We start from the raw sequence: 26,397 nt of genomic DNA, 5'->3' as shown, positions 1-26,397 counted from the left end.
TTTCAGGTTTCTTCCACTAAGGTAGACTGTGAGCCCGTTGTGATCAGGGATTGTTTCCATTTGTTGCTGACTTGTACTTTCCAAGGGCTTGATACAGTACTCTGCACACAGTAAGTGCTAAATAAATACGATTGAATGAATGAATGAATGAAAGTACTTCAGTAATGTAAAATAGCACACACAATTGCAATGGGAAATGGTGAGCAGAGAAATATTAAGGAGATGTTAAAGGGCTGAGATATTAGCAGGGAAGGAGAAATATTGATGAGGGAAGGCTTCCTGGTGAAGGTGGGATTCCAGAGGGACTGTAAAAATGGGGAGAAGCGTTGTCTGATGGACTGGAAGCAGGAGGGGGCTTCAGTCAGAAGGGAGGGCAGGAACCACGGGTCAGAGGAGGGAAAGATGAGAAGTTGAGAAAGTTGAGAAGGCATAGTGAGAGGGTGAGCTTGGGCAGAATGGAGGATGCAAGCTGAGGTGTAGTAGGATGAGAGAGTGTTTAGATAATAATAATAATAATAATAATTGTGGTATTTGTTAAGCACATACTGTATGCCAGGCACTGTACTGAATGCTGGGGTGGATACAAGAAAATTGGGTTGGACACAGTTCCTGTCCTGCATACAGCTCAGTGTCTTAATCCTCATTTCCCAGATGATGTAATTAGGCAAAGAGAAGTGAAGTGACTTGCCCAAGGCCACACAGCAAACAAATGGAGATGAGGGGAGCTGATGGAGTGTCCTAAAGATGACGGTCAGGAGTTTCTGCTTGACGTGGAGATGGACGAGCAAGCTTTGAGGGGTTTTGAGGAGTGGAGAGATGTGCACAGAACAGTGTTTCAAAAATGTGGTTTGACAGCAGAGAGAAGAAGGGACTAGAGAGGAGAGACACTGGATGCTGGAAGCCTGTGAGGAAGCTGATGCAGTAGTTGAAATGGGATATGACCCGAGCTTGGATCAGTGTGATGAGAGCTTGGATGGAGAAGAGGGGATGGATTCTGGAGATGTTAAACAAAAAATTCCTCCCCCCCGGTCTTTCTTCCCTTCCTTCTCTCCTGCATTTCTCCTTTCCTTCCTTTTTCCACTCTGTCCTCCTCATCTTCTTTTTCTTCCACCGTGTACACTTCTTTCTCTTTTTTTCCCCTCAAATCTTAGTTCTCTCATTCTTTCTCTTTTCTCTTTTTTCCTCGACTGCCTCCCACCCCCCTTTATGGTATTTGTTGTGCCAGGTACTGTACTAAGCACTGGGTTGGATACAAGATAATCGGTTGGACACAGTCCATGTCCCACATGGGGCTCACAGTCTTAGTATCCATTTTACATATGAGGTAACTGAGGCACAGAGAAGTGAACTGAAATGACTTCCCTAAGATCACTCAGCAGATAAGTGGTGGAGCTGGGATGAGAACCCAGGTCCTTCTGACTCTCAGGCCCATGCTCTATCCACTAGACTATGCTGCTTCTTAAATGTTTCTCAATGTACCTGACAAATGTTTGACATGCCCAAGGCTCGGCAGCGACAACATGGGGTTGGACACTGTCCATGACTCCTGTCCCTGGGCAGTTTATTGCCCAGTGTTCAGTGATGCTCTGAGAGACAAGGAGGTAGAAACTAATTTATAAAAGCTACTGTGTCCATGTAAGGGGTGTTCCCAAGGGCTGGCTGTCATTATGGTTGTTATTCTCTTGTGAAATCCCAGGTGAAGCTTGTATTTGAGAAGAATGAAGTCCTTCCTGGTTCGGAGGTCAAAGTTCAAGTCCAAGCTGCTCCTGGCTCCATATGCACCCTCCACACCCTGAACCCAAACAGGCCTAGGGACCTCGGGCCACAGGTGAGTTCCTCCAGCACCATGCCTGCATGGACCTCTTGGGCTGGGAATGAGGGGAGCACAACAAAACAGCTGCTCCTCACTGTGAGACTGAAGCTTCCTGTGGGTGTCCTGATGGGCCCAGGAACCAAATGATTGACAGCAACTGCCTGGGGTACAGGTGCTTCTGACTGTCTAGTGGCAGTAATGATACTTTCTGAGCACCTGCTGTATGCAGAGCACTGTCATGAGAATGTCCAGAGAAGAGGATTAGATTCGGATTCTGGCCATCAGGGACTCACCCTCTAGTCTGTAAATTCCTTGTGAGCCAGGAGGGATCATGTCCACCAACTCTGTTATAGTGTACTCTTCTAAGTGCTTAGTACAATATCCTGCCCACAGGAAGTGCTCAGTAAATACTACTGATTGATAGATTAATAAGAATAAGGCTGAAAAGGTGGTGGCAGGTATGCAAGGAAAGGGAACAACAAAAAACAAAAACATAATGTGAAAGAAAAGATGAGGATCAACTTCCCAGGAGTTCTGGTTTCTGGCTTCTCGGTGCCCCAAGCAGAGCTGTTCAGAGTCCCGGGCCCCAACGTTCTCTAAGTGGGGAAAGATTCAGGCTGCTGCCTACCCTGGCATCGTTAAAGAGAAGGAGGAAGGAAAGGGCCGATGACCAGGGGACTGGCAGTGCAGGTCTTTGGGGCACTGAGGCTGGCACTCTGGTACCAGAGGAGCAAGAAGGTCTGTGTTGCTGCCTATTTGGCCCCACTGTGGCAGAGGGGGCAAGGAGCTGATGACCGGGGGACAGTGGCTGTGCCCATGCCTGGAGACCCTGGTCTCCATAAACAGGGTGTGGGAGGTTGGCATGGGGGACAAAGTGTCAGCCTGGTGACTGTACTCAGGGCTGGTGTCACCCAGTGATTCAGCAAGGCGGCTCCTCAGGGCAGCCCACCAAGGGAGTGGCAGTGGAAGAGGTGGGCAGTGCAGAGGGGAACATTGCCTGGCAGAAGTGGCATCTGTGTATCAGGCCCTGGGCGGGCCCTTGGCAGTCCTGAGCAAGGAGAGGCTGAGTCAGCCTGGAGAAATGCTCTGGCCTTGGGGTTTTGGGGCTTTGGGCCAATTTCTTCTGGGCTTTAGCTCACTGTGCAGCACAGGACAGAATGCTGCACCCACGTGCTTCAGGGCAGACACAGGTGTGAAACCAGCCCTGCACATGCTTGTATGTGAAACCAGCCCTGTACATGCTTGTGTGCAAAACCAAAACCAGCCCTGCACATGCTCGTGTATGAAACCAGCTCTGCACATGCTCAAGTGTGAAACTACCCTTTATGGAACTATGTCTCCTTCTCCCTCCACAGGCAGCCACCTTGTTCCAGCAAGTGTCTGGATATCCCGCGGCTGTGGAAGACCCCAGCCCCTGCCCAGGTGCTGGGGGGTCCCTCAGAGACTTCTCTGCCAAGTGGAATGCCTACAGGTTTTTCAAAGTATGAAACTGAGTGCTCTCCACCTCGAACCCACCCCACTGCCCCCGGGGATCAGTCAAGGGGAATGTCCAGGGGGAGAAGGTCATGGAGGAAATAACTAGAAGCTGGAGAAGGGAGGGATGGAAGGAGGAGACCAGAATGGAAATTTCCAGGGAGAGGAGGAGAAACTCATTTAAAGAAAGGCAGGGTGAAGATGAAGAAGAAGAAGCAGGGGACAGAGAATCAGCAGGAGAAAGACCAGGCCAAAGTGTCCAAAGAGGGAGTAGGAGTGGGAGGAAAGACCTTGAGGAAGGGCAGCACAGACATGGTAGCCCATAGTCATGGAGTGAATCCTTCCAGAGATCAAGGGAGTCAGTCATGGAGTGAATCCTTCTGGGAACCAAGGGTCATGGAAATCTTAGCCCCAAGATTCTAGACTTTTATTTTCTAGAACAGAAAAACATAAGTGAACATCCATTTAAACTCTTTTCTTTTGTTTCCCTTTACTAGCAAATAGGATTCAAAGTTTTCACCAACACGAAAATGAAATCCCCAGCTGACTGTAGAAATAAAGACGGTAAATCTAGTGGATCATTTCCTAAAATAGTTTAACTCCATGAGGGGTGGTGAGGGATGGGGCAGAGTAGGAGGGTGTGGGGGGGGGGGTGCAAGATGGCTGGGTGGGTGCAGAGAGGCAGGGTCTAGGGAGCATCCACAGATCTAATCCGTAAAGTGACACTGCCCTCATATCCAGAATGACAATTAAGAACTTTCCTTGCAACCCTCTCAGTCCTGAGAATCTGGACAGGACTAACTGTCCCTCTTCTTGTCTAAAATGAATCCTGGCCCTGAAGCCCCTCCCCATTTTCTTTCCAGGGCAGCAGACTCCTGCTCCCCTTCCCAGGAACCCAGCTGAGGCCCAGAGCAAGTGTGACTGGAATAGTTAGTCTGAGGGAGTCAAGCCAAAAGTGCTGTAACTTCTGTAGCAGGCTTCTCCCCTGTCATCATTCAGAATCAATCCCCCTGGCTGGTCTAGGGCTCATGGGGACAACCTGGGATCCCACCCACCCCCGAGTGCAGTCTTGCAACTGAGCCTTGAGGAACTTCCACAGTTAGAGAATGGGAGGCAGATGAGGACTGACAATGAGCAGCCGGAGAGATAGGAGAAGAACCTCAATGGATTGTTTGATTGATTGATTAAGAGGACAGTGTCATTGAAGCCAAAGTTATTAATGTTTGGATCAATCAATCAATTGTATTTATTGAATACTTACTTTGTTCAGAGCACTGTGCTCAGTACTTGAGAGAGCAATGTGACAGAGTTGGTAGACACATTCCCTGCACTTGAGCTTACAGCCAGGAGAAGAGGGTGGTCAACAGTATCAATGGCACAGATGTTGAAGAATATTAGGTTGGAGGAGAGGCCATTGGATTAGCAAGAACGTCATTGGTGACTGTAGAGAGGACAGTTTCCGTGGAGTGAAGGGGGCTGAAAAACGGATTGGTGGGGGTCAAGGAAAGAAGTGGTTGAGAGGAAGTGGAGTCAGCGAGCTTGAACAAGTCACACAAGGAGTTTGGAGAGGAATGGTACAAGGGAGATGGGGCAATAACTGGAGGGAGCTATGGGGTCAAGGGAGGGCTGGGCATGTTTTTAGGATGGGGAGAATTGGGCATGTTTGAAACCAGTGAGGTAGAAGCAGTTGGAAAATGGATAGTTGAAGATGGAAGTCAGGGAGGGTGGAAGAGAGGGGGCAAGTGTTTTAATAAGGTGCAAGGGGATGGAGTCAGAGGTTCAGGTGAATGGGCTAGATTTTTGAGAGGAACAGGGGAGATTTTAAGGACATCAGCCTGATGGTTTCCAATTTATCAGTGAAGTAGGTGGCCAGGTCATTAGGGGAAAGAGATGGTGGGGATGAGGAAAAGGGGGTTTGAGGAAGGAATTAGAAGTTGGAAAGAGCTGGAGTGGGCAATGAACATGGGTGTCAATAAAGATGAAGAATTATTGTTGCTGGGCAGAGGAGAGGGCAAAGCTGTAGTAAGTGAGGATTAATTTGAGGTGGACAATATTGGCTTGGTATCTGGATTTCCACTAGAAGTGCTTCGCAGCTGGAGCACAAGGGTGGAGGAAGATACTTGGAGGGGGCCCAAGGCTGTGGGTTGGCTATAGAGGTGGTCCAGAACTGTGGGTTTGTTATGGAGTTGGTCCAAGGCTACAGGTTAGTTGTGGAGGTGATCCAGGGTTTTGGGCTGGTTATGCAGGTGATCCAGGACCGTGGGTTGGTTGTGGAGGTGGTCCAGGGCGGTGGGTTGGTGGTGGGGCTGGTCCATGGTTGTGGATTGGTTGTAGAGGTGATCCAGGGCTACAGGTTGGTTGTATAAGATTGATGGAGGGACAGGAGAGTGAGGGAGTTGAGTTTAGAGGAGAGGACAGTGTTAAGCATGGACTGAAGAGGGAGAAACATGAGGCAGGGAGGTAAGCGAGTAGGTTGATGCAGTAGTCAAGGCAGGATATAAGGACTTGGATCAGAGTGGTAGCAGTTTGGATGGAGAGGAAAGGGAGATTCTAGAGATGTGAGTATATAACTGTCAAGATTGGTAACAGATTGAATCTATGGTTGAGTGAGAGAAATAAGTCCATTTAATCATATTTATTGACAGCTTACTGTGTGCACAGTTGAGGTTAACCTCAAGGTTACGAGACTTGTGAAACAGGGAGGATGGTGGTGTTTTCTACAGTGATGGGGAAGTCAGGGAAGAAAAGGATTTGGGTGGGAAGATGAAGCATTCTGTTTTGGACATAAGTTTGAGGTATAAGTAAGACATCCCAATGAAGATGTCATCAAAGTAAAAGGAATGCTGGAATACAGAGAAGACAGGTCAGGGTTGGAGAGAAAGATTTGGGAATCATCTATGTAGATTCGGCAGTTGAAGCCACGGGAGCAAATGAGTTCTCTAAGGGAGTGGGTGTACATGATGAATAGAAGAGGACCCAGAACTGAGCCATGAGGGACCCCCACAGTTAAAGGGTGGGAGGCAGAGGAGGAGCCCACAAAAGACTGAGAAGGAGCAGTCAGAGGGATGGAACAACCAGGAGAGGACAACGTCAGTGAAGCCAAGTTTAGGTAAGGTTTCCACAAGAAGAGGTTGTTCCACAGTGACAAAAGCAGCAGAGACATGGAGGAAGATTAACATGGAGTAAAGGCTGTTGGATTTAGCTAGAGAGGATGTTTGAAGCAGTACAGAAATTGGCATTTCCTCCCTGCCCAAATTCCTTTTTGTGCTGTCCCAGGACTGAGTTTCCGCTGAATCATCTCTCCTAGGATGTGAAGCAGGACTGGTGAGGGATGGGGAATTGGGGGGGGGTTGGGGAGGGGGGAGGACATCAGGTATCCTTAGTGCAGGCTCAAGCTCCCAGGGAATGGGGCCAGATTGGGGGTATCAGTTTCCCTTCCCCTTGAAGAGTTGACGTGGTTTTCTCATTTGTTCCCCCAACAGGTCCAAAAATATCTAACCCAATGCCTGTCATCCCAGTACCCGGAGCTGGTCTCCAGGGCAACACTTTGGCATACTGGGGAGCTGAAAACTGGTTGTGGAGCCTGGTTTCTACTGGGTCAGTTTCCTGTACTCTCTTAGTTCTCCTTGTTAGCTTTTATTTCTCTTTAAAATTCCTCTTGAAATAGATTCTCACCCACCTATCACTAGGCTTTGAGACTGGGCACCAACAGAGCAGCATCCAAAAGATGATTAATTCTGTGGGTATAAGAATGATAATTACAGTATTGATTTAGCACTTACTATGAGCTAATTGCTGGGGTAGATGCATTATAGTTGGATACCGTCCCTGTGTCACACATGGCTCACAGTCTAAGAGAGAGGGAGAGCAGGAAATGCATCCACATAGTACAGTTGAGGAAAGGCAGGTTTGGAGAGGTTAAGTGGCTTGTCCAAAGCCACCCAGCCTGTCAGAGGCAGAGCTGAGGCTTGTACCTGGGTATACTGCTTCCCAGGGCCAGGTTCTTTCCATGTCACCTTCATACGTTAACAGAGGTTCTCACAAATGGGAAGAGTTTTCCTCTTCCTATTGTGTTGGCTAGATTCCTGGCCTGAACCAACTGAGTCCTTTCAGTCAATCATCCGAGATCCTCATTTGAGAAACAGCATGGCCCTAGTGGAAAGAGCCTGGGCTTGGGAGTCAGAAGACCTGGGTTCTAATCTCAGTTGTGCCAATTGCTTTCCATGCAACCTTGGGTAAGTCCCTTAACTTCTCTGTTCTTCAGTTTCCTCCACTGTAAAATGGGGATGCTCCCTCCTACTTAAACTGTGAGTCCCATGTGGGACAGTTTAGATTAGCTTGTATCTACTTCAGCCCTTAGAACATAATAAGTGCTTAACAAATACCACACAAACACACACACAAAACTCAGAAAATGCTGCCCTGCAGATCTAGCATACAGCAAAGAGGCCAAATGAGACAGCTACCAGCTCAGCCATTGAGCATAAGGACCCATACCTGTAAGCACAAGACACATGCCCAGAGTGAGCACAGGACACATATCTTCAGTGAGCACTGGACACAAGTACACAGTGAGCATAGATTATAAATATGCACTGAGCACAAGCGCATATATAGCTAATGAGTACAAATTACACCTGTACAATGAGCAGAGAACACACCTACACAGTAAGCACAAGGACAAACTTACAGAGTCACAAGGACACACATCCACATCTATAGAGAGAACAGGACACAAGTCCATGGTGACCACTGAACAACCATCTTCAGTAAGCACAGGACATGTGTCACAGTGAGCACAGGGATGCAAATCTACAGTGGGCACAGAGCACCCATCTGTGATTATCGTCATTATCATCATCAGTGGTATTTATTGAGCACTTTCTATGTGCAGAGCATTGTATTAAGTGCTTGGGAGAGTACAATATGACCTGCCTATAGTGAGCTTACAGTTTAGAGAGATGGAGAACAGACTGCATGGACACGGTCAGAACAAGGATGTATGTACACATTAAGCACAGGACACACATACATAGTGAGCACAGGAACACACAACCACAGTGAGCACAGGACCAGGTCCACTCTGAACACAGGACATATGTACACATTGCCCATCCCAATGTGGCAATGGTAGGGTCAGTGACAGGGGCAGCCCTGGGATGTCACTGAGTCCCAAAGGCCATGGCTCGCTGATACCTCTGGGCAGGAGCTAAATGGGGCAGCATGTGTTTTCTGCCCAGAAAATGGGCTGGTGCACGGCTGACCTCAGAAACCAGTGCTGGTTCCATTCCTGGTAGACGGACCCAGCTGCTTTGATGGACATAAAATTCTGGAAGGCCTCAAGTCAGTTTCCCCTGCTCTTCTCTGCCCTACCCTCTCCTAGATCTCAGGTTAGAGAGGCTGCTTTCCCCTCCCCTGCCATCTCCTCCAAGCTGCTCTTCCCTCCATTGAGAGGGTTGAGAGGCTGCTCTTCCCTCCATTCCTCTACCCTTTGCTGCCCTTCCCTGCTCTCTCCAAGCTCTCAGGATTGAGAGACTGCTCTCCTCTCCCCTTGCCTGCTCTTCCCTACCCCCTCCCAGCCCTCAGGCTGGGAGGCTGTTTCTCTCTGCCCCAGTCAGATCACCCTGGGCTGGACACCAAATGGGCTCTGCAGCCTCCCATTGCAAGTCACTTTCTTGAGAATTCTGTCTGGATTGAAAGGAGTGTCCGGCCTGCAGGTCAGATGCCCTCACGGGTCAGCTGGGTCTTCACCATTCCTTTTACCCGCAGGAAGACTGGCATGGCGGATATGACTTTCATGGCCCCCAGGGCGGAAGCAGAGTGGAAGGCCCTGGCATTTTGTTCCTCCGACTTGGGCACTGGGCTTTCCCCTCCGGTTCATCTCAACAGCCGGGGGTCCCCCGTCCTGGCCGGCCCCACACACACACCGGTGGCCCTAGGCCCTCACTCAGAGCCTTTCTCTGTGGAGCTGACAGTGCCCAGGACGGCTGCTATGGGCGAAGAGTTCCCGCTGCAAGTCAAAGTGACCAACAACATCCGGGCCTGCCTGCTGGTAGGTGCCAGGCCATCCCAGGCAGCATGGGTTCCGGTTAGGCTCAGACAGGTGCCCAGCTCTCAGTTGCTGGGACTGAGGATTAGCCTCTTCAGAGCCAGCAATTCTGGGAGAGCACAAACACATCCAAACCCAGAGAAATACCATCATTACTATTATCATTATTATTATTATTAATGGCAGAAAGGATGTGGAGGTGGGCTCCTCGCAACATGGGGCTCCCCTTGGACAAAGTGGAGCCCAGTGACTGGCAGGCAGGGAAGCCAGTTCCTGGAGAGGCTGTACCCAAAGGTGTCAAGGGTCTTATCCTCACCATGGGCTCACTGCTCCTGGGCCAGGCCCTACCTACAATTCTTCCACAGGGCACTGTCCCATACTGAAGTAATATGGTCCCTGCCTCTCCCGGTTGGCCTCATCCCCCCAGCACTGGACTTATCCCTCCCTTTCTGTCATCATCCCTTCTGCACTGGCTTCACTCCCCTGCCCCCACTGGCCTCATCCCTGCCTTCACTGGCTGCATCCTTCCTGCACTGGTTTTGTCCCCCTTTCACTGGTCTCATCTCTCCCACTTGCCTCAATCAGCATTAGCCTCATCCTTCCCTACCCATTCTGGTCCTCCCAGCACTGGTCTCATTCCCCACTGCTCTGGCCTAGTCCCCATTGCCCCCCAAGCCAGCTGCCTCTGATTTGGTTCCAGCAGATCCAGTGGGCTCATGTTCTTAGGTCTCGCAGTCCACCTTCAGTGGGCCACGGCACGACTTTGGGCACCCCCGGTGGGTATGTGGGGAGCCGTCTGTGTTCCAGGTCTCCCTCCAGGACCGGGCTGCTCCTGCCTCCCGCCTCCACCATCCACCATACTCCCTGCCAGAACCAGCCTCCAACCCATCAATGATCACATCCATACCCCGGGAGACCCTTCTCAGGAGGAGTTTCAGGCCTCCACCCTCCTCTGGAGAGCCTATGCTAGGGACAATCCAATCTCCACCTTCCCAGCAGCCAGCTGGAAGAAGCCCCACATCTCAGCCAAACTTCTTTCCACCTTGCAGATCCAGACCGCAATGGCCAAAACAGATGGGATAGAGTTTCCCAGTGGAAATTCCAAATTCATTACCTGTCTGTGTGGCACGGAGAATTTCTCATGGAAAGTGAGGCCTTCCAGATCAGGTGAGTCCAAGGACAACAAGGACAATGGGTTACAACCTACATCCCATATTACACTAAGCTGTCAGGACTTTAGAGTCACTGATGGGAACAAAGACCAGTTGTTACCTCTGACCTCTGCCTAAAGATCTGGGTTCAAGCAACTGTCCAACTCATTCAGTGTTATTTATTGAGCACTTTCTGTGTGCAGAGCACTGTACTAAGTGCTTGGGAGAGTACAATATGTTATATCCCGGCCCATAGTAAGTTTACAGACTAGAGGGGGAGGATAAGTGGCAGAGCTGAGATCAGAACTCAGATCCTTCTGATTTCATTCATTCATTCATTCAATAGTATTTATTGAGCGCTTACTATGTGCAGAGCACTGTACTAAGCGCTTGGAATGAACAAGTCGGCAACAGATAGAGACAGTCCCTGCCCTTTGACGGGCTTACAGTCTAATAGGGGGAGACGGACAGACAAGAACAAGGGCAATAAATAGAGTCAAGGGGAAGAACATCTCGTAAAATCAATGGCAACTAAATAGAATCAAGGCGATGTACATTTCATTAACAAAATAAATAGGGTAATGAAAATATATACAGTTGAGCAGACGAGTACAGTGCTGAGGGATCCGGGATCTAGACACTAGGGGTCACTGCTTCTCAGCAGGCCACTTGTCTGCTGTGTGACCTTGGACAATTAACCCAGAGGGCCTGCTGTCCCAGAGGCTCGTGATTGAAGCCAGATGGCTGCTCAGAGCCCATCTTTCCCTGCTTCCCTGTGGCAGTGCCCCTGGATGTGTGACAGAGGGAGATGCTGACCATCCAAAAGGAGATGGGAATGAAGGGAGAGAGGAAGGAAGGCAAGGAAGGAGAGAGGAAGTGAGGGAGGAAGGGAGAGGCACAGAGTTCCAGAGAGGTAGGGAGAGTTAGTCTGAGCCCAAGAACTGGCCCAGTGTTAAAACCTCTGAGATTGGTGGGAGCAGGGTGAAGCTGGATGACCCGACTAGTACAATGTATTATGGGAGGAGGGGTTGGGTTGGAGAGAAGAAGGAAGAAAAAAGGAGAAAAGGACTGTAGAGCTTCTCCCTTCAGCTCTGCAGCTTCTCTCCTTCCTGGGGGTGTGGGCGGGCTAGACTGGACTGTGCAGGGTGGAAGGGGAGAGGATTTGGACCAGACCATTTGGGGGATGGCCCAGACTGGACCATGCAGGGAGAGAGGAAGGGCCCCCTGACTGAACTGTGTGGGGTTGGGGGTGAGGACTTGGATTGAACTGTGCAGTGAGGGAAGTTGGAATCTGGACTGGACTGGACTGGGCTGGGAAATGGGGACCATGTAGAGGCCCCAGAGTCGGGCATCCAGGAATTGAAAGGAAATGAGGATGGTGCAGAGGCCCTGGAGTAGGAGATCCAAGGGTTAGGGGAAATGGATACTGTGGAGAAGCCCCAGAGTGCGGCATGCAAGGGATGGAGGGAAATAAGGATGGTCTAGAGGCCCCGGAGTTGGGGATCAGGGGTTGGGGGAGATGGGGTCCCGGAATGGGGGCTCCAGGTGAGAGCTGACTGGGAATTGGCATTTCTCTCCTGCCCATCCTCTAGGCCAAGTGGTTTTGAACGTGACTGCCGAGGCCCTGGATAACAGGAATCTTTGCCATGTGGACACTGTGGTGCCCAAGACAGGGAAGATGGTGATGGTGACTAAGACTGTCTCTGTGGAGACCCCTGAAGGCTTCCCCCGTGGCCCCCGGACCACTCTGAGCTCCCTGCCTGGCATGAAACAGTTCTCCTTGCATCTGGATGTGCCACTGTTTGTCACCCAGGGCTCGACCTTTGGGGCCAAAGCCACAGTCTCCAGCCCCCACCAGTGGCAGGCGTGCCTTGTGGTGAGTGGGGGCCTGCACCTGGCCAGGGTCTGGGGTTCTGGAAATCCACTCATGACCTTTGGGAGCCAGAGCCTCCGGGTTTGGGTGCAGCAGCCCTGCTCTGGGTCCCCCACCCCTGGACCCTCAGCCTGGTCATCTGGACTCTGAATTCCCAATACCCCCGCCAGTTCCCCGGCCACACCCCAGAGCCAACGGTCACACAGCTCTCAGACAGCCTCCCCACCCCAGCACCGGAGGGTGGGGTCACTGACAGTTCTGACCGACCTAATGTCCGTCCTTAAAGAAGGCTTTGCCCAGGCCTGCAGGCTGGCACCCCAAGCTGAGATGGGCAAGGCATCCCACAAAGTGGGCTCTGGGGGAATAACACCCATGAGAGCAGTTCCGTGGGGGAGGGATGGGGGAGGGGAGGACTCTGGAGCACAAGAACAAGACCGCTCCAGCCGGGAGCATGAGGCCATCCCAGAATCTCCACCCTTGGAGTCCCTGTGTGTCCCGAGCCACCAGGCCACAAGGTAACTCCAGGGTGAGTCCACCATCCAGTGGGGATCACAGCTCCCACTCTATGATCTTCCAGTCTTCCTGTTATGGAACAACTGCAGCCCCCACAACAGAGGGGTTACGGCCCTGGAGGTTATAGCAAAGGCCCGAGGAGTGAGCCCTATCCCCCCACCCCAATGCAACCCCAACCTTGCTCCAGCCTCAAGGGTGAAGAAGGACTAGGAAGGTGGGTCGGGTCAGGCCAGTCCAGGCCAGGAGCATCAAGGGTCAGCATGGGCTTTGCTTCCCTGCCCCTACCCTACACCGCACACCTTGGGAGAGGGAGGCTGGAACCCGGACCTGCGCACACTTCTCGCACCTCACTTGGTGGTCTTCTCTGTGCCCAGGTCAAAATCAGCATGGAGGACACTAAGGAGTTCGACTTTCCAGAAGGGAATTTCAAGTACACCACCTGCCTGTGCCCAGGGGAATCCAAGAGCTTCTTCTGGGACGTGCGGGCCACTGGCTTGGGTGAGATGCTGGGGCTGTTGTTCATGCTATAGTTACTGCCCTTGTGGTTGCTGTTTTGTCATCACTACTATTCATTAAGCACTCACTCTGTGCCAATCACAGTGCCCAGCATACTGGGTAGGTAAGAGAAGGTGAGATCCGCCAGAAAACTTCGGGTGACTATTCTGGGATTCTAAGAGTTGGGCCTGATCATGTGGGTCACCCATCAAGAACAGCAGATGAACCTCGGTCTGAGATGTCAGGATGGAGTCCTCACATGGAGGAGTTGATTCTAGTGCCAGTGGCCTGCTCAGAACCAGTTCTCCGGACCATGCCCGTCAAGTCCCCTCTACTGCCAGAGCACAATGAGTGGGCAGGCAGGGAGGGACACAGTGCATGGCAAAGTCCCTGTGGAGTGGTTTGATGCTCAGGCCCCACTGACGGCTGCAGTGACCATGACAAAGGTCGACGCCGGGCCGGAGCATTATGATCTAGTAGGTGGTGGCCTAGGTCGCCACTGTGATCATTACCACCTGATCAATCAGTCATTCATCAGTATTAATGAGAACTTTTTGTGTGCCGAGCACAGTTCCAAGTATGATACAATAGAACTGGTAGACACGATCCCTTGCCTTGAGGAAATTACCGTCCAGAGGGGGAGAAACAGACTTTAAAATAAGTTCCAGGCCAGGGAAGCCATGGGAGTGCAGGAGGGATTTGTCAAAATTTCTGCTGGGCCTCTCCACCCTTGGGAAACCATAGGCCGTTTGTTGTTCAGAAACCTTTCCCCGATGGCCCAGCCCCAGCAGGCTGGACCAGAACTACAGGACTGGGCTCCTGATTCCAGGGCCGGGTTCTTTCCGTTGCACCTTCAGAGTAGCTGTTAATATTAGTTAAGTGCTTACTATGTGCCAAACACTGGAGTAAGTGCTGTGGTAAAGATGATGCAATCAGGCAGTTTCCAGGTGCACCGGGGCATGGCGGTCAATGATCAGGGTCCAGTGTGGGACTCTTGGCTCCACTAGAATCAGGGCTCCATTCCCGGTGGACCGGGGTGATGGAAAACCTGCACTACAGCACACAGACCCCCAAAAGTGGTAGCTCATTGTCAGCAGGGAACATGTCTCCCAAATCTGTTCTATTGTACTCTTCCAAGCACTTCATACAATACTCTGCACACAGTAAGTGTTCAGTAAATATGATTAATTGATTGACAGGCCCAGATCCTCACCACACATGGGCATAGCTGTATCCTCCAACTATGCAGTGTGATCAGGTCCCTAGACTGGGAACCCCGGTTGGGACAGAGACTCTGTCTGATCTGTTTGGATTGGATCTCCCCAGTGCTTGGCACAGTGCCTGGCCTATAGTAAACACAAAGCAGACATGCATTTCTATCATTTGTCCTTCACATTGGAAGAAGACCTCCCTGATGGTGAGCGTCACCTATGAAAAAGGTTAATGCAGGACCCACAGTCCCGGTCCCAGTATGCACCCAGAAATGTTGTCCCTTGGGAAATCCAGATGGACATAGGTTTTTGGAGGGATAGTCCCCAATTCTTCAGCCACATTCTGTCGAAAACATAGGGTACAGATTCACTGCAGGAAGACTGGGTGTTTATGAACACCCTCTGTGTGCCACACCCTGCTCTAAACACTTGGGAAAGGGCAGCACTAGGAAATAGCAGCTGGGAATGACCACTGGCTCACCCTCACCCTTTCCTCTGGCTCTTGCTCCTTATAGCTCTCTATTCCTCAGTTTCCTCATCTGTTCTCCTTCCTACGTGCCCCGTATAGCACAAGGACTGTGTCCAACCCGATTCTCCTGGATCTGTCCCTGTACTGAGAACAATGTTTGGTACATAGAAAGTGCTTAAGAAATAAGAGCATCATCACCATTTATAGGATTTATGGGTTACACCCGACATTCAGTGGCAAAATAGAATCATGGCAAACTTCTAAAACAAAGACCATCTCCAAACATTAAAGTCTGCTCACCTCAGCACAGCTGCTCTGGGAGAGACCAGTGAGGAGAATGGACGACAGCAGGAAACCCAAACAGCTGCTTTGGGGAGAGCTGAGATTGGGAAACAAAGCCAGAAGGGCAGAGGAAGGACACGGGAAAACAAAACCTAAGACAATGATACGTCCCAACTGAAAACCGAGAGTCAGTTTCTGAGGACAGACCAGCATGGCATTCCGCCATTAAGAAGGCAAACCCTGTTCTCAAGCAGAAGCCTTCTAAGGAATGAGAGACAATGAGTCAAAAGAGAATACAGCGCCAGGGGTTGCAAGCACACCACGTGGTGTAGTGGATAGAGCATGGGCCTGGGAGTCAGAAGGTCATGGATTATAATCCCGGCTCTGCAACTTGTCTGCCGTGTGGCCTTGGGTGAGTCACTTCACCGCTCTGTGCCTGTTACCTCATCTGTAAAATAGGGATTAAGACTGTTATCCCCATGCAGGATAGCGACTGTGTCCAACCTGATTTGCTTTATCTACCTCAGAGCTTAGTACAGTGCCTATAAGTGCTTAACAAATACCACACTATTATTATTATTTAAAAGGAACAATCTTGTTTTGGGCATAATGTGACTGGGACTATGGGCCCACAAAGGTCTTTTCAGCCACATACAGATCAGTAATAATAATAATAATAATTGAGGTATTTATTAAGTGCTTGCTATGTGCCAAGCATTATACTAAGCACTATAATTTCACTGTCAGTGAATCTTTTAGAGTAAGAGGACAACTATATATAAATTCTATCCATCGATTAACGCTGCTAACTGGATCCATGAAAATGTTAAGCAAATGGGTGCTAGGTAAATAATAATAATTATGGTATTTGTTAAGCACTTACCAAGTGCTAAGCACTGTAAGTTTCCCACAGGGAACTGGTAAAGTGCCTGAATGTCTTCCCAAGGTCTAAGACACTGAACAAAACAAGATGTATGAAAAAAGGCGATAAAACCTCAGTGTATATAAAGATCCAGTCAAACACAAATGTAATTATGTAAGATTTTTATGGTTTTCTTTTTTAAGAAAAATGTTCAGATTTCTTTCACATCCAAGACAGCCAAAATGCACCTTGTGTGAATAGATCTGAATAATTTATGCTAAATAGGTAGGTGTCCACAGCTAATGGGAAACTGAACTGAGTTTTAGTCAAAATCCTTCCAAGAGAAAGGGATGGAAGTGCTGAAGCTAAGGTAAACTGGGCAAACTTTTATATCTGGGGGACAGAATTCCACTGCCAGGAATACCGTCAATTAAGTCCAAGAGGAACCATCATGAAAGAGCACTAGAAGAGGAACATGAAAGGAGAGCATTATAATAATAATAATGATGGTATTTGTTAAGTGCTTACTATGTGTGAAGCACTATTCTAAGCACTGGGGGGGAGGGGGATACAAGGTGATCAGGTTGTCCCAAGTGGAGCTCACATTCTTCATCCCTATTTTACAGATGAGTTAACTGAGGCACAAAGAAATTAAGTGACTTGCCCAAAGTCACACAGCTGACAAGCGGTGGAGCTGGGATTAGAACCAAGCCCTAGCCCGGGCTCTTTCCACTGAGCCACACTGCTTCTCTATAATGGGGTGGCTGTGTCTGGTTTCTTGAAAGGTGGTCTGTTACCTCCCCTCTGGGACTGTAAGCTCCTTGAGGCCAGAGAACTGGGGCAGGAGCTGGGGGCACAGGAGGAGGAGGAGGAGGAAGAAAATGACAGGCAGTTACCTCTTACCTGCCGCTAATCTACCTCTGGATAGACTTGATTTTTAATCGGCCAGTTGGTCGGTCAGTTGGTCAGTCTGTCAGCGGGTCAATAGGCCAACCAGATGTGTGGAAATTGAGTTTACTGGTGATGTGTCCATCCACCTGTCTGTATCCCTAGGTCCTGCTCCTTGCACTGCCTCAGCGGAGGTTTTACAGAATAAGGACATCTGTCAGGCGGAGACGGTGGATCCAGAGACTGAAATGAAGGAATCGATCACCAAGACCGTACTCATCAAACCAGCAACCCGTAGTGTGGCCTTGGGTGAGGCCTTGGGGGCCGTTTTGGGTGCGGCCTTGGCCCCCCAATCCTCTCAGACAGACAGCCCCAAGCCATTCTCCATCTACTTGGATGTACCTGACTCAGCCAGTCCGGGAGAACTGTTCCCCCTCGAAGCCAGGGTCTCCAACAACCTCAAGGAGTGCATTGTGGTGAGTGATCCCAGCAGGCCACCCGCTCTCCTGGGCATGAGCAGTGCCAGGGATTCTTCATTATCATTGTCATCCTCATCTGCCCAGTCCCCACTCCCTGCACTATGCTTCATGCCCCCCAGTCCCCAGTTCCCGCTCCTTGCTCCCTGCTCTGAAACCAGCCCCAGATCTTTCCCTCAAGGACTCTCTTCATCCCACCCAGTATGTCAATGCAGTGAGCCTTCATCAGAGCCCCAAAGAGGTCTCAAGGGGCCATCCTGTGTCCAGGACATGCCTCAGCTGAACAATGGAAACCTTTATTCCTTCACCTCATCTTCTGATAGAAGAGGGCCTTCTTCTCCCCTCCTGTCCCCTCCCATTCTCTCCTGTCTCCTGCCCTGCCCTACCTCACCCCGCCCTGCCTCTCCTTTCCCCAGCAGCAGCAGCAGCAGCAGCTGAGCTGATCACATAGTCCCTCCCTCTTCCCTCCAGCTGCAGGTGAGCATAGCAGAGGCTGAAGGTCTGGAGTTCCCCGATGGAAATGCCAAGCACATCGGCTGCCTGTGCTCTGGCCAGAACCGATCATACGTGTGGGAGGCAAAGACATCCAAATTAGGTGAGGCCCTGGGGGTGGGGGTTGGAGCCCAGGGTCGGGGGTGGGGGCTTTAGGAAGGACAACTGCAGGAACAGTGGGACTGCAGGCAGGGTACCAGACTATGGCACCAACCAGTGACTGTGGGGAGACCCAGATGGGACCCACAGTGGGGGGTAGGGAACCAGTGCCTGAGTTCTGGAGGACAGAAGACATCCACGGGGCCCCTGCAGGGAGCTGACCAAGGGCTACAGAGGAGATGGAAGGGAGGTAACCACAGGGTCGGGTCCTGACCCGGGCCAAGGAAAGGACAAGGCAAGACAGGAAAGAGGGCCCCCAGCAGCTTGAGGTGTTCAAGTGTTCAAGTTCAAGGTGTTTTTAGTGCCATTGTTCTTGTCTGTCCGTCTCCCCCGATTAGACTGTAAGCCCGTCAAACGGCAGGGACTGTCTCTATCTGTTGCCGACTTGTTCATCCCAAGCGCTTAGTACAGTGCTCTGCACATAGTAAGCGCTCAATAAATACTATTGAATGAATGAATGAATGAATGAAAGTCACCAGGGGGAGGAGAGGAGAAAAAGAAGTAGCAGTGATTGGAAGAAGCAGGATTGATTGGGGGGGGGGGGGGGTGTGTGTGTGGGGGGTGTGTGTTTGTGTGTGTGGTTGTGGGGGTGTGTGTGGGTGTGTGGGTGTGTGTGTATGTGTGTGTGGTGTGTGTTTGTGTGTTTGTGTGTGTGTTTAAGAGAGAGAGAGAGAGCACTATGGCCTAGTGAAAAGAGCATGGTACTAGGAGTCAGAGGACTTGGGTTCTAACCCCATCTCTGCCACTTGCCTGCTTTGTGACCCTGGGCAAGTCACTTCACTGCTCTGGAAGCTGAGGAGGGAAGCAGAGGGGAGGTCAGATCCCTCTCCTTGGGCCCCGTGGGGCCACTGTGATATGGGTGGGGGGCCGGGCAGGGTCTCTCTCCACCATGCCCGGCCCGGCATCCCCAACCAGCCCCGCCATCATCTGCAGGTCAGACCATGGTCGGAGCCTACGCTGAGGTCCTCGACCGGCAGAAAATCTGCTTCGTCAAAACCGTGGTGCCAGAGCAGGGCCGGATGGACCAGATCTCCAAGCCCATGCTCATCCGGGTCCCTGGATCTCCCGAGGTCCACCTGCCTGCCTCCCCACACCCTGCTGTGGCCAACCAGGGACCCTACTCTATGCAGCTGGACATGCCTAGCTCCGTGATCAGAGGGGAGCCCTTCACCCTGAAAGCCAAGGTGACAGACCACCTGGACGACTGTATTGTGGTAGGTGTCACAACATGAAATGACTCTGACCCTGCCCCCACCCCAACCACACACTGAGCCTCTCACCGAGTTCTCCCCCCACCCTCCACCATCTCCAGCCGGGGCCCGGGAGAGAGAAGGGCTGCACCCAAGGGAAGGTGGTCCCTGGGGGCAGAGGTGGCACGAGGGCTGTCTGAAGGCTGTCCGATGACTACCTGGCTCTGCAGAGGGTGGTTGGAACCGGAATGGGCGGCGGGTCCCTTGAGAGTCAGGCCTTGCTCCCTGAGGGCAAGGCTCACCATGGTCTTCTCAGGGGCACAGTCAGCTGGTGACCACCTCATCCTGGAAATGTCCTTCCTCCTTCCCTCCCTCCTGCCAAGACCGCAAGCCCCATCCCACGGGGACAGGGACAGTATCTCATCTAATTGCACCCTATCTACCCCAGCACTTAGCATAGTGTTTGTTGCATTGTGCATGCTCAACAAACACCACGATCATCATTATCATTATTGTACCACTATTGCACTCTCCCAAGGCAGCACTCCGCACACTGTAGGCACCCAGTCCAGTGCTCTGCATACAGTGGACCCCGGTTCTGCACTCTGCACACAGTGGGTGCCCAGTCCAGGGCTCTGCAAAGTGGGCACTCTGTAAATATCAATGACTGATGAGAAATCATTGTCCATGCCTATGGAGTAAGGAATGAGAGGGAAGGGATCAGGTTGAATTCCCAAACAGGAAGGGACTTTCCCAGACAGGAAAGTGGGGACATGCTGGAGAGGTGTACCCAGAAGCGTTGTTCATCTCTGTCAATGGAGATTTTTTCTTCCAAAATCCTGGAGGGTCTCCTGGGAGTATTCCCGCTAGTTGCCTCTGGAGCATCGACAGGGACAGAGCCCTGGGTGAGCGGGTTGAGGACTGAAGCCGGTTCAGGCTGCAGTTGGACATGACCATTACATCCAGAGTCATCCGCGAGTGGAATTCTGTTTCAGTCCTCCTCCACCTAAGCCTCTGCCTCTCCTGAGGCGGGTCCAACTCAGCCCAGCCTCCACACCCTGGCCACTGCCCTCCAGCCCACCCTGGGCTGCATGATGACACTAGGAGTGGGTGGTGACCCTGGGAGTGGGCAGTGACACTCGGGTGCTGACCACTGACCTGCTGTACCTTGGCCAGGTCGAGAGCAGCATTGAGGAAGTCGACGGGGTGGTGTTTGACTATGGGAACTACCGGTACACATCCTGCCTCTGCCCAGACAGCCCCAAGAACTTCTTCTGGGATGTGAAGGTGGTGAAGCTGGGTGAGTAGGAGGGGGCTGGCCAGGCCCACTGCCCCTGCCCCCCGCCACAACCCTTCAGTCAGTCCTCTGGGGTGGGACTCTACGGGAAGTGGGCAGCAAGAGGCACTGGGGGCAGGGGACCCTTCTTGTCAGTCCTCTGGGGAGGGACTCTGGGAGTGGGGCAGTGGAGGAAACTAATAATAATAATGATAATAATAACAATAATAATGGTATTTGTTAAGCACTTTCATGAGCCAGTCATTGTTTTAAATGCTGGGGGAGTTACAAGATAAATGGGTTGGAAACAGAGTCCCTGTCACACATAGGGCTCACAGTCTTCATCACCATTTACAGATGAAGTAACTGGGGTATTGAGAAGTTAAGTGACTTGCCTAAGGTCACACAGCAGACAAGTGGCTGAGCCAGGATTAAAACCAAGGCACTGTGGGTCATGAGCTGGCTGGGGGACTCCAGTCAGCCCTCTCGGGAAAGGGGTCACTGTGGGCCAGAGGCCAGGAAAGTTGAGAGGAGAGGGCAAGCAATCTGAGAGGCAAATGTAGTCACCCCGTGGCCTATCCAGCCACGCTCATGTTGGGTCAATTTCATGGCCCATCTGGCCATGCCCATGTTGGGTCAGTTTCACAGTCCTTCAGCCATGCCTGAGTTGAGTCAATTTCATGGCTTGTCTAACCGTGCCAATGTTGGGTTAGTTCTGTGGCCCATCCAAGCTGCTTCTAGCTATGGCCTGGGACACTTGTAGGGATTGTGTAACCACTGCCTTAGTGGACATATCATTGGATGCTAAGGTTGAACCATTTCCCATTCCTGCCTTTTCCTCTCTCCATCCCTAACTTCCCCTCCTTGGACCCAGCAAGGACCACTCAGCCACATATCTGCCCAAACCCTCTTTAACCACCTGTTGGTCCTTTCTGCCCAGTGTCCCAGGGGACACAGCCTGTGCAGAATTCCCCTGCACCTCCCACACTCCCTTGGGGATAAAGACACATGTTCCCTTGGCTTGATTTGGACTTTCTACCCTGGAGTCCCAGTGTGGGTCTCTTGTTGTGGAGGAGGGGATTGGTTGGGCCATTCTGGGCGATCCTGTCCTCAACTGCTGTGGTCCTCCAGGCATCTCTTGGGGCCCCTCCTAGCCTGCATCTGTCCAGGCCAGAGGCTCTGGACCCCTCCGTCTCCCAACAGCCACCATGGCTGCCCTCCTGGGTCTTTCCCAAAGTTCAGGGTAGGGCAGCTGTGTTTGGATCGTGTGGCTGAGCTCTGCCTCCCCCGCAGTCTGTCCCTCCTGACCAACGCCCCGCCTCAGGAAGCCTCTCTGGAGGCCACTGCCTTCCAAAGTTGACCTGATCAGGGCAGTTGGCCGTAGAGCCATCAGACCTCACTTGGCCCATGGCCAGTCAGAGGTTCCCAGACTAGCAAACCAGAGTGGAATTTCAATTCTTTATCCTAGGGCATCCCATGCCCACAGTGGAGCCCTCTGGAGGTTTTCCCATCCTTTTCTGCTTTCTGGAGGCCTTGCAGGGAGCGCTCACTGCACAGTCCCTCCTGGAGGGATTCTCCCAAGAAGTTAAAGAAGAGTAAGAAGCAGAGTGGCCTAGGGGAGAAAGCATGGGCCTGGGAGTCAAAAGGACCTGGGTTCTAGACCCGGCTCCACCACTTGTCTGCTGTGTGACCTTGGGCAAATCACTTTGCTTTTCTGGGTCTCAGTTCCCTCATCTATAAAATGGGTATTAAGACTGTCATCCCCATGTGGGACAGGGACTATATCCAAACTGATTACCTTGTATCTACTCCAGCGCTTAGAATAGTAAGCGCTTATGAAATACCACAGTTAATTAACTGGAGCAGCATGGCTCTAGTGGAAAGAGCCCGGGCTTGGGAGTCGGAGATCATGGGTTCTAATCCCAGCTCCACCACTTGTCAGCTGTGTGACTTTGGGCAAGTCACTTAACTTCTCTGTGCCTCAGTTCTCTCATCTGTAAAATGGGGATGAAGACTGTGAGCCCCATGAGGGACAACCTGATCACCTTGTATCCCCCCAGTGCTTAGAATAGTGCTTTGCACATAGTAAACGCTTAACAACTACCAACATTATTATTATTATTATTAATTAACAAATATCATAAAAAAGAGTGGCCCCAGCCCAGTCCAGGCACTCAAGCTGACACTCTCACTCTTAAAAGTGACCTTCGCTTTCCCCCTTCCCCGTTTCCCATTCTTTTCCCAGTGTCTGGGCAGAACAGAACACTCCCTCTGGATCTGGAGAACTTGGTTTTTTACAAGGCTTTTCAGTCGAGTCTGGTCAAAATCCTCTGAAAACCCAGCATCTGCTCATCGTCTCCTATTTATTGAAGGCTTTCTCTGTGTGGAGCACTGACTGTACTAAGTCCAATTTTGAGTTACTAGGCATGATGCCTCCCTTACAATCTGCATGGAGAAACAAACAATCTAGTAATAAAGTACAGGTAGAAGGAGGCAAGATAGGATAAAGATTTGCAGGAATGAGGGAGGGCTAGTATCCATGTGCTTAGGTGAGGCAGAACTGCCGAAGTTGCAGTTGAGGGGGTAAAAACAGTGGGGCGATGAGAGATTAACTGTGGAAGGCTCCTGGAAGAGGTGTGATTTTAGTAGGGCTTAGGGGAAGAATAGCAGTCTGGCAAATATGAAGGGGGTGGAGGGAGAGATCCAGGCAGAAGGCAGGGCTTGAGCAAGGGGTCAATGGTGAGAGAAGAGAACAAGGCACAATCAAACAATCAATCTGTAATCAATAGTATATATTGAGCACTTACTGTGCTCATGGCACTGTACTAAGCACTTGGGCACGTACAATACAAAGGAGAAGGTATAGGTGATCCCTACCCACAAGGAGCTAACAGACCACAGTGAGTAGGTTGACTTGAGATGCAACAAGATTGCGAGCTGGGGTGTGATGGGAGAAGAGCAAGGACTAGTAGAGGGTGTAGGGAGAGAGATGATTGAGTGCCATAAAGCCAGTGGGCAGGAGCCTGTGATTGATGCAGAGATGAATGGGCAACTAGTGGGGAGTTCTGTGGAGCAGGGAGGAAGCTGGAGAATGATGTTTTGGAAAAATGATCCAGGCTCATAGTGAAATATGGAGTGGAGGGGGTGAGGCTGGAGACAGGGAAATAGGTGAGGAGACTGATGCATGAGCCATGATGGGACATGATAGGTGTCTGGACCAGCATGGTGGCCGCTTGGATAATTCCAGTTTCCCCATACGTTTGGGTCCCCTAGTGGACTAGAGACATGATCTCCCCTCTCCTGGGGCTCTGTCCAAGCATCTCTGGTCTGATGCTTCATTGCCAGGTGTCTCACTGGCCAAGGGAGAGGTGAGCCTCTCCTGGCTCTGATTCCCACCCCCAATAGTCCTGGCACCCACGTCCCAGCCAGTGTCCCGGGGGTGATCTGACTGACCTTGGAGGCCTCCGGCTGTGATAGCCGGGAAGACCATCATCCTCAGTTTGGCATGGTCTGTTGCAGGGCAAGTGGTCTTCACAGCCACCACCAAGGCTGTGAACGAGAAAAACATCTGCGTGGACAATGTGGTGGCTCCAGCATCGGGACAGAAAGAAATGACAACCAGAGTCCTCTTTGTCAGTGACGCTTAGGTGAGATGCCCTTGTCCAGAGCTGGGGGCCATGAACCCAGTGAGGGAGAAGCATCACTGCTGAAAAACATGAGTCAAGGACCCGCCTTCCCCACTCCCCCCAACCAACACACACAGCTCTCCTCTGCCCTTTTCTCCCCATCCTCCTCTCCTGCCACATGCACACAACTATCCATGCCCCATACACACAGAAACACACAGACCCGCAAATCCACAGGGCTCTCCACACACTCCACTCTTCATTTGCTGTGCTATTCTCCTCAGGACTGGCTGCTGGTCAGGGGAAGCAGGAGAATCCAGAACCTGTGCTGTGACCATATCGTGACTACCCACCTGCACATGCAGCATCCAAGGACTCAGTCCTGTCCCTACTCCCAGGGCTCCGGGGTAACTCCTGGAGAGAGCAGGATGAAGCAGCTGATTGCCACCAGGGAGGCTCAGACCCTGCCATTCTCAGAGAGTGATGCCCACCTGCCTGCCTGCCCCTCTGTCTGGGACCCTTCCTTCCAGATCAATAAAACCCTCACAATTCTATTCTGAGCAGCTTTCATCTCATGGCCCAATGGTAAAGACAAACCTTAAGCTTTGGGAGCAGAGAGATGGAGGAAGGGAGGCTGAGGGATGGGGGAAAGAGGGATTGGGAGGCAGAGACAGAGAAGGATGGTATACGGCCAGTACAAGCCAGTAGGCAGCCTATGTAAGTGTGTGTTTGTGGATCACATCTAATGTTGGTTGAGTCACCTTTGAATCCACAAGATAGTTCTGTGCACTGATGATGATAATGATGATGATACAGCAGTGGCCAGGAGAGAGGAGGCAAGTGTATGTGTGTGCGTGCATGTGTGCGTGCATGCACTACTGATGAAGTTGTTGATGGCGGTGGCTCTGTGCCCAGTGCAGAGGTACCCTCTGAGCTGCCCTCAGCAGCTGTTGGCTGAGCACGTTCCATTGGATAATGGCTGGTCATTCTCTCTAGGTCCCATGCCAGGCTCCTCTCCAGTTCCCTCTGACCAATGGCCTCAGCCAGACTGCTTGGGGAGGCTACTCCGGCCACCTCCCCACAAAGTGTCTGATGGGTTCGAGGGCAGAGGTTCTCTCTGTAAGCAGCCTCCACTGGGCCTGACTCTTCCAAACCCATGATTTCCCCCCTTGCAAGTCCAGATGAATCCTGTAAATGAATCCCAGAGAGTGGGAAGGGGCAAGGGCAGAGGGGCTGCTGTGAGAAAGAGAAAAGGTCTGCACCCCACCCCCCACCACAGCCCACTGAGAGGGCAATCAAGGGGGAGTGAGAGCTGGGGCTCTGCCACACAGAGGGGATTAAGAGGTGAGAAATATTGGGTGGGGAGCCAGGACTGAGGGGAGAAAAGTGTGCAGTGAGGAGATGGGATGGAGGGATGAGGGAAGAGGAATGTGCAGTGGTAGGGGGTGTGAGGGGAGGGAAATGTGTAGTGGGGGGTGGGCTGAGGCAAGGGCAGTATGCAGTGAGGACAGGGGGCTAAGGGGGGAGAAATGCACGGTGAGGAGTTGGGGCTGAGGAGAGGGCAATGTGTAATGGAAAGTTGGGACTGAGGGGGGAGGAGTGTGCAGTGAGCAGTGGGGATGAGGGGAGGGAAATAAGCATTAAGGAATGGGGGCTGAAGGGAAAGAAATGTGCAGTGAAGAGTGGCGTCTGGGAATATTGCAAGGTCAAAAGATCACAGATCACTGGGGGGAAACAGGACTGATTTGTGAGGAGGTAGTGGGAGAAAAGGCAGGTGAGGAGTGTCCCAAGCCCCCAGCTCCTACCAACCAGGACTTCCCTGGATCGGGTAGCCTCTCCATTCATTCAATCCTATTTATTGAGCACTTGCTAGGTACAGAGCACTGTACTAAGCACTTAGTACCATAGAGTCAAACCAAGCCACCAAAGTTACTAAGGACAATTTTATTTAGTCTTTTTTTTAACCAACATTCACACCACTCTATCAAGGGTCCAGTACCAGTCTGCTGGTCAAGGGAGCCCATACTGTCGATCCTGCATCGGAAGGTTGGGAGGTTCTTGGCTTCATGGACTGCTGAGGTTGCAAGCCTCCTCCTCAA

General features: G+C 51.4%; 1 protein-coding gene across 1 annotated transcript; it reads left to right on the top strand.

Annotated features, from left to right (window-relative positions):
- The first annotated feature begins 744 nt into the window (after window positions 1–744).
- Window positions 745–24,858, top strand: LOC103165447 (alpha-2-macroglobulin-like protein 1). The gene is made up of 15 exons (XM_039914770.1): window positions 745–750; window positions 1,697–1,828; window positions 3,169–3,294; window positions 3,784–3,850; window positions 6,769–6,883; window positions 9,056–9,338; window positions 10,385–10,502; window positions 12,079–12,362; window positions 13,247–13,370; window positions 17,245–17,555; window positions 18,027–18,150; window positions 19,140–19,420; window positions 20,573–20,696; window positions 24,192–24,319; window positions 24,583–24,858. The coding sequence occupies exons 1-14, from the start codon at window positions 745–747 to the stop codon at window positions 24,317–24,319; spliced, it is 2,223 nt and encodes a 740-aa protein (XP_039770704.1). The 3' UTR covers window positions 24,583–24,858.
- The last annotated feature ends 1,539 nt before the right edge of the window (window positions 24,859–26,397 follow it).

The sequence above is a fragment of the Ornithorhynchus anatinus genome, chromosome 2 (genome assembly GCF_004115215.2).
Source record: "Ornithorhynchus anatinus isolate Pmale09 chromosome 2, mOrnAna1.pri.v4, whole genome shotgun sequence".
In the NCBI taxonomy this organism is placed as follows: Eukaryota; Metazoa; Chordata; class Mammalia; order Monotremata; family Ornithorhynchidae; genus Ornithorhynchus; species Ornithorhynchus anatinus.
This window is presented reverse-complemented; position numbering and strand designations above follow the sequence as displayed.